Source organism: Rhinopithecus bieti, unplaced genomic scaffold (assembly GCF_001698545.2).
Source record: "Rhinopithecus bieti isolate Rb0 unplaced genomic scaffold, ASM169854v2 scaffold_53602, whole genome shotgun sequence".
In the NCBI taxonomy this organism is placed as follows: Eukaryota; Metazoa; Chordata; class Mammalia; order Primates; family Cercopithecidae; genus Rhinopithecus; species Rhinopithecus bieti.
The window spans coordinates 14,964-22,866 of NW_016820692.1; the positions used below are offsets into that span (position 1 = coordinate 14,964).

At 36.0% G+C, this 7,903-nt stretch overlaps 2 protein-coding genes across 2 annotated transcripts in view; one reads left to right on the forward strand and one right to left on the reverse strand.

Annotated features, from left to right (window-relative positions):
- The window catches only part of LOC108520485 (28S ribosomal protein S6, mitochondrial-like), a 4,982-nt gene extending 1,090 nt beyond the window's left edge, over positions 1-3,892 (reverse strand). The window contains 1 exon segment of the mRNA XM_017859896.1: positions 3,879-3,892. Within this exon segment, the coding sequence (XP_017715385.1) occupies positions 3,879-3,892 (14 nt within the window).
- LOC108520486 (FAS-associated factor 1-like) overlaps positions 1-7,903 on the forward strand; it is a gene marked incomplete at its 3' end in the record, with an annotated part of 145,947 nt that overhangs the window by 12,806 nt on the left and 125,238 nt on the right. The window lies entirely within an intron of this gene.

Sequence of the window (7,903 nt, forward strand, 5' to 3'; positions counted from 1 at the left end):
CTCCCCTCCTCTCCCCTCCCCTCTCCTTTCTCAGTTTTGTTCTTGTTGCCCAGGCTGGAATGCAGTAGTGGCACAGTCTTGGCTCACTGCAACCTCCGTCTCCCAGGTTCAAGTGATTCTTCTACCTCAGCCTCCTGAGTAGCTGGGATTACAGGTGTGCCCCACCACGCCCAGCTAATTCTTTGTATTTTTAGTAGAGACGGGGTTTCATCATGTTGGCCAGGTTGTTCTCGAACTCCTGACCTCAGGTGGTCCACCTGCCTTGACCTTCCAAAGTGCAGGGATTACAGGCATGAGACACCGCGCCTGGCCATGAGTCTCCCTTTATGTATGCTAAGAGTTTGAGTATAATTTTGAGTTGGGTTGCGTTTGAAGTTTATTTCTCCCAGGAAATTTCTCCCAAGAAATTGTCCTAAGGAAGGGCAAACTTAGAAGGGATTCACATCTTGCTGAATATGTAGTTCAGCTTACCGAATAGAAAAGGTGTTCACTGGTTTGGCTACACCAGGCTAGGCCTGGTTCGTAGTCACTAGACAAGCAGTTAGCATCTTCTATGCAGGTGGGGAAGCCTATCAGCAAGCAGAAGAGTAGGTACACAGTGGGCTTGCAGAGAGTGTGGGGTCCCTCTGTGCATGGACAGACTGCACATGGGGGTGGGCAATTTGCAGGAGCAGCAGCCTGGTGCTAACCCTCTAACCACAGGCACGATGTGTACAGGGTTTTACAGAGGAAGTCAGAGTCCTAGTGGGTGGACAGGAGGCCTTTGAACACTTGTTTGCATATTGAGAAGGCCATGCAAAGGTTATTGGTAGGCTAAGACTGCAAGGTTGCAGAGAGAAGGTGTTCTGAACCCATGGCTGAGAATACTGGATATCCTCACGCTCATACTGCTGGCTTCCAAGTTGCGGCCAGAAACTGCAGGTGAACATCTCTCTTCTGCAGTGTCCTTCCAGTGCCTTTTACAGAGAAAGGTTAATATCATCCTTACTTTAAAGGAGAGAGATATCTAAAGAGATTTTTCTTTTTTTTCTTAAATCAGAACATAATGGAAGATGCTTTTGGATCTGAGAGTCGATAAATTGATAACTGAGACAGATGGAGATATCGGATGACAGTAAGCAGTCACTGTTGACTTAAGTTAGCTGGAAGTCCCACCACATTTTACATTTCTGTACCTTTTATTTTATTACACCTTTATTTTTCTTTTATTAAGCCTTTATTTGGAATCGCTGTTCCTTGGTACTTAAAACCTTTTCTTCCACACAGCTTTTCAAACATTTATCTTGCTCAGGGCACCCTCTGTTATAATCTTGACCATAACTTTATCATTACCAATCGCTGCCACCTCCTTTATAATCTTATTTTCAGGCACCCCTCTTTTCTCACACCATCTCATACCCGTAACCTGACTTGGAAAATACTTGAAGCGCAGTAGCATCTCTAATTTATTGATGCTACCACCTTCACATTGTCTTCCAGATTCTTTGTATTCATTTTTCCTGAATCAGTTTCTTGGCTCCATCATTATGTTGACACTGCTGTGGGACAAAAACTTGGACCCCAGGTCTTCGGGCTCTAGATTCAGATTCCAGTATACTAGAGATGACAAACAGTTTTAACACTTAAACCAATTCTGTTCAGTTATATTTTGCTGTGCGCAAAGGCCATTAATAGGGTCTGCCTCGAGCAGTATATTAAGGTTTATGGAATTATGTACAGGTTTAGCAGGAAAAAGTGAATATCTAAGTATCTGCCATGTACACATATTTCTCCCTGTAGCCATGTTTGTTTCAAAGCATCTTAAAAATCAGTTGTAATTGACAACCTGTAGAATGGGAGAAAATATTTGCAAACTATTCACCTGACAAGGGATTAAAATCCAGAATATATAAGGAATTCAACTCAACTGTAGAAAAACAAATACTATGATTTAAAAAAATGGGCAAATGATCTGAATAGACATTTCTCAAAAGAAGACATACAGATGGTCAACAGATACATGAAAAAATGCTAAGCATCACTAATTATCAGGGAAATGCTAACCAAAACCATAATGAGATATCATCTCACCCTAGTTAAAGTGGCTACTATAAAAAAGACAGAAAATGACAAATGCTGGTGGATGCAGAGAAAGGGGAACACTTATACCCTGTTGGTGGGAATATAAATTAGTACAGCCATTATGGAAAACAATATGGAGGTTCCTCAAAAAATGAAAAGAGCTACCATATACCCAGCAGTTCTCACAGCTGGAATATATTCAAAATATGGTAAATCAGTATTTTGAAGTGATATCTGCACCCCTATGCTTATTGCAGTACTGTTCACAATAGCCAAGATATGGAATCAACCTAAATGTTCATCAAAGGATGAATGAATTAAAGAAAATGCACTACACACACACACAATGGAATATCATTCAGCCTTAAAAAGAATGAAATCCTGTTATTTACAGCAACATGGATAGAACTGGAGGACATTCTGTTAAATGAAACGTCAGGCACAGAAAGACAAATATTGCATGTTCTTGTAGGTGAGAGCTTAAAAAGGTTGATCTCATTGAGGTAGTGAACAGAATGGTGGTAACCAGAGGCTGGAAGGGTGGTAGGGAGTGGGGGATGAAGAGAGGTTGGTTTATGTGTACAAAAATAGATAGAAGGAATAAGTTCTGATGTTCTGTAGCACGGTAGACTGACTATAATTAATAATAATTTATTGTATATATTTAAATAGCTAGATTTGGAGTGTCCCCAACACAAATAAATGATAAATGTTTGAGGTGATGGATATCCCAATTACCCAGATTTTATCATTGTACATTGTATGCTTGTATCAAAATATCACATGTACTCCATAAATATATACAGCTATTATATGTCCATAAAATGAAGAAAAAGAATTAGGTCAGAAACCATAGGCAAACCCTCTTATCAATATGTGACATATAGCTCTCAATATTTAAAAAAAATTAGTTCTGTGATCACTAGTAGAATGTTGAAGTAGCACATTTAGGTTTTGGTTTTAGAGAAAGATAGTTGGCATTCGATAACATCTCTATTTCTGTCACCTGACATGATAGTTTATAAAGCTAGTAAGTCCAAAATGAGTTTATCTCATTCTCTTATGTATGAATTCAAATACTATGTTGAGTCCCTTACTATGTGCTAGCGCTGTTTTAGGCACAGGGGATGTAGCAATGAACAAGACAAAATCCACAGTCTTATTGGATTTTATATTCTTGAGCAGATGGGAGTCAGATAATCTGCAAAAGTAAATTTATAAATATACAGTGTAATTTTATAATATGATAAATATCACGAAGAAAACCAAATAGAATAGTAGAATAGCATGACTAAAGATATAGAGGGGATTATTTTATATTGTAGAGTCAGGTAGGGTTATTTTATGGGGTAGCATTTTAGCTGAAATGTGAGAATGAGGAGCCAGCCAGGTGACGATCTGAGGAAAAAGCACTGTGAAAACAGAAGGACAAGCAAACACAAAGGCCCTGAGCTGAGAGCAGACGTGTTGGAGAAAGAGGTAGAAATCTAATGTGGCTAGAGTATAGTGAGCAAAGGAGTGTGCTTAGAGGAGAAGACTAAGCAGAGGTAGGGGTCTGGTTTTATAGGACTTTGTAGACAAGAATTTTGTGTGTGGCAAGAATATTTTAGTTTGATAATTCATAATCCAAAAATGATTTTTTCAGTAATGCATGTAATATTAAAATACATGCTTAAGAATGATCTAAAATTATACTGGTTTGGATTACAAAATGGTGTTCTCTTAATATAGACCTCAAATGGCAAGCTAAAAACTAATTATTGATTCAGGGAAGTAATTACCCAGACTCTTGGCTCTTTTTCTTGGTATCTACCTACCTCCCTTTCACCATTTGGGCTGCATCCACCTAGGAACTCAAAATCTAGAGTTTTTACATGAGAATGAAATTATTGGTTTTAGTTAGTCAATGTGAAAGGGTTAGTACTCCTAGTTAGTGAGGATCCAACACTCCTGCTTATGGTAATGACTCTTAATATACTTACAGTATAACAGAGTCTTAAATTTTTGGTCAGTAGGAAGAAATGAAGTTCAGAATTCCAAGTAAGTTAGAAAGTATAATGAGGCCCTTGCATTCCTGGTCAGTCAGGAAGTGTAACAGAGTCCAAAACTCTTAGTCTGGAAATGTAATGATCCAGCATTCCTAGTTAGTCAGGAAGTATAACAGTCCAGCACTTAGGCAGCTATTGCTTAGCAACTGGTATGAAGGTTGATGGAAGGGAAACAAACTGATAGTTAAAGTGAAGTTTTGGAATCATTAATTTATTCAGGTCATGCTTTTAATTGATCTCCTTAAAAATTTTATGCCCCATATCTGAGTTTTCTTTTACCTTAATAACATTAAAAAATTTTACTATCTGGCTTTTTACTTTTTACAATTATCTTCATTTCTAACCATGTTAACAGATTGGCCACTTCAAAATGTTGTTTTTCAGATAACATCATATCTTTCTTTTCTTTGCTAGTCAAAGGCCTAGGCCTTTATCTTCCTTTTTACTACAACCCTAAAGGCAAAGAAAGAAATGTGAAAAAAAGGCTTGGTTTATCCTATATTTCTTCTGAGTTTACTGGTATTTTTTTTTTTTTATGTATTTTGTTTTAATGCATGAACATACATGGATATTATTGAAAAATTTAAAACTATGTGGAAACACAAAGGAGAAAGTCACCATCTTACACTACAACTTTTGGCACTTTGGTATGTTTCCTTCTAGTCTTTTTTTTCTTCCTGTGATTATATATAAGCATGTGTACATACATACCAATTTATCTTAAACTCTTTTGGGTCACATATATCTTAAAAATTTTGAAGCCTGTAGATGAGAGAAAATATATAAATGTTGAAGACAAAATTTTGTATATGTGTGTCAAGGGGATTTACGAATCAGTATCAGCAAGGATCTTTTTCATTCACTATCCTGTGCTGTTGTTGAAACTTCTTTTAAATCTTGTTCTTAGTGCTGTAGTGGAGCCATTGCTGCGCCAGATCTTTGGCCATAGTAGTGCTGTTGTTGGAATGTAAGGTTACTGTTACCACTCTTACAGTTTGTGTTCACTGTTAGCTATTTTTATCAAATAATAGCATTCATGTGTGAAGGGACTGGGTCCTGATGGACTTCCAGTCTCAGTAATATGTGGCATCAGTACCAGTCTTAACTTCAGTAACCCATTTGATCATTTTTTTCTTGACTGAGTTGTATTTCATTATAGGAGATGTTATAATTTATTTAATCTATTAATATAAATGTAGGCTCTGTAATTTTCTCTACCATAAGTAAAACAGTGATGCAGTAAATACCCTTATATTTACTTGTCTGACAATTTTCTTGGGATGAATTCCTAAAAGTGAAATTGCTTAGTCAAATTTGATATGAATTGCCTGGTTGTGCCTGAGAAGTATACCAATATATAGATAACAGTGTGGTCTTTGCTAACACTGGTCATTATGGAATACTTTTATTAGTTATAATGTTTATAAAGTGAAATACATAAATCTAAAGTATATAGTTAGATGTTTTTTGACAGTTCTATACATCTGTGTATTTAATACCTTTAGCAGTGTATAGAACATTTCCATTGTCACAGGAAGATTCCTTATAAATCTTCCTGTATTCTTACTGGCCATCTATTTTTTTTCCTTTGGTGAAGTGTCTATTAAAATCTTTTGTAGATTTTGTAAAATATTTAGATTTTCTTCTTACTGAGTTATAGAAGTTCTTCATATATTGTGGATACTAGTCTTTTGTCATGTATTTGTAGAATAAACACATTTCTGGTATGTGGCTGGCCATTTCATTTTCTTAGTGGGGTCTTTTGACAGTCAAAGGTTATAATTTGAATCAAATTCAATTTATGAATTATTATTTATACTTTCTTGTCCTCTGTGGGAAATCCTTTCCTTAACCAAGGCCATAAAGATTTTTTCCTATGTTTTCTTCTAGAAATTTTACAGTTTTTAGCTTTTATGTTAAGGTATATGATACATTTTGAGGTAATTTTTGTGTATGGTGTGAGTGTAGGTTTGAAGTTTTTTTATTTTTTCTGCCAAATGGACATTCAGTTGTTTTAGCACCAATTTTGAAAAGATTATTGCTTCCTTATTAAATTGCCTTTTCCCTTATTGAACATCAGTTAGATATACAGAGATATTATGCAATGGCTTTGAGGAATGGGTTTGTTCATAGTATTGAAGTATAAGGAGTCAGAAACTAGGCTTTGTATGTTTGGAAGTTGATTAAATTTGAAAAGCCTTAGCTTTTGAAATTCTTTTCTTTTATTCTTTTCAAGTATCTTGGGATGGCTGTAGTAGGATCTGATTTGTAATGTATTTGTTTTCAGTGTGGCATATCCAGATATTTTCTCTCTCCTTTTTCAGTTACTAGTTTTTGTCAAACTATTTTCTGGTATTGAAGGTTAAACAGGTTTGTAGCCATCTTGAAATAGGTATTATAAGGACCTGACAGGTCATAAGTCTCCTTGTGTAGAACTCCTCACTCTTGCTTCCTGTGAAAGCATAAAATGTTGGAATTAGCAAAATCCAATCAATAGTATATAGGCCCTTTCTTTATTACTTTTATTTACTGACATTTTTTTCTCTTGTCAGGCTATTATTAGTGATCATGGCCTTATGAAATTCTGGTTGAATAAAGCACCTGGAGAAATAGTAATTTATAAATATGAAACAAGACTAAAGTCTATTAATACCAGACTTCTTTGCATATCAAACAAATATTGCGAATTTTTAGTGAGAGTATGTGAACTTGGAGTGCGTGACCATTTGATAGTAGTCATTTGCTTGGTGTTGGTGTCACCATTATAAACTAACGCAAGCAAATGCATCTCATAAGTAGGCAGTAGCTTGATTTTTTTTTCTTGTTTATACAAATAATAGTAGAAATGAAATGAACTCCTTTTTTTTTTTGCGTTTCTTGCACAGTTGCCAATAAAAAATGCAGTCATTAAGCAAGCAGCAGGGTAAGAAATATAATAAATATGTATTTCTTTTTATGAATAAAACTTCTCTGCTTCTTGCAGTAGAATTCTTTGTGCTCCAATCACATCAAAAAAAGCAGTACCTGAGGTCATAGGTGTGCCTGGTAGCACAGCTAAGTTGGATATATTCCCCCTTGTGTTTTTGTCACAAACATTGATCTTAGGTGTTTATAATTTGATAGTGAATACTGGAAACATATATTCAGCTTCCAGTGTTAGTGTAGAAAGAACATCATCTGATGGATTGGTCGGAGTTAAATTTGAATCTGATTTGGATACTTTTATTGTTACAATTTTGAAAGAGTTATTACTAAATCTTTTTTTTTTTTTGAGATGGAGTCTCGCTCTGTCGCCCAGGCTGGAGTGCAGTAGCGTGATCTCAGTTCACTGCAAGCTCCACCTTCTGGGTTCACGCCATTCTCCTGCCTCAGCCTCCTGAGTAGCTGGGACTACAGGCGCCTGCCACCATGCCCGGCTAGTTTTTTTGTATTTTTTTAGTAGAGACGGGGTTTCACCGTGTTAGCCAGGATGGTCTTGATCTCCTGACCTCGTGATCCACCCGTCTCGGCCTCCCAAGGTGCTGGGATTACAGGCATGAGCCACTGCGCCCGGCACTAAATCTAATAGTAATAGTGATGTATTCTTTATAGTTATCACATTTAAGGAGTTTTCAAAACAAAATCCTCTGCATGTTATTTTTCTGAGAGGAAATTACATTATTTAGAATGTTTATATTTGCAAAACCCAGTAACGTCTGTGGGAGCAGCTGATTGTCACAGATATTTTTTAGAAAAATTGCAGAATAATGTGTATTTATAATTTAATTTTTATAATTATATAAAATATGTATATC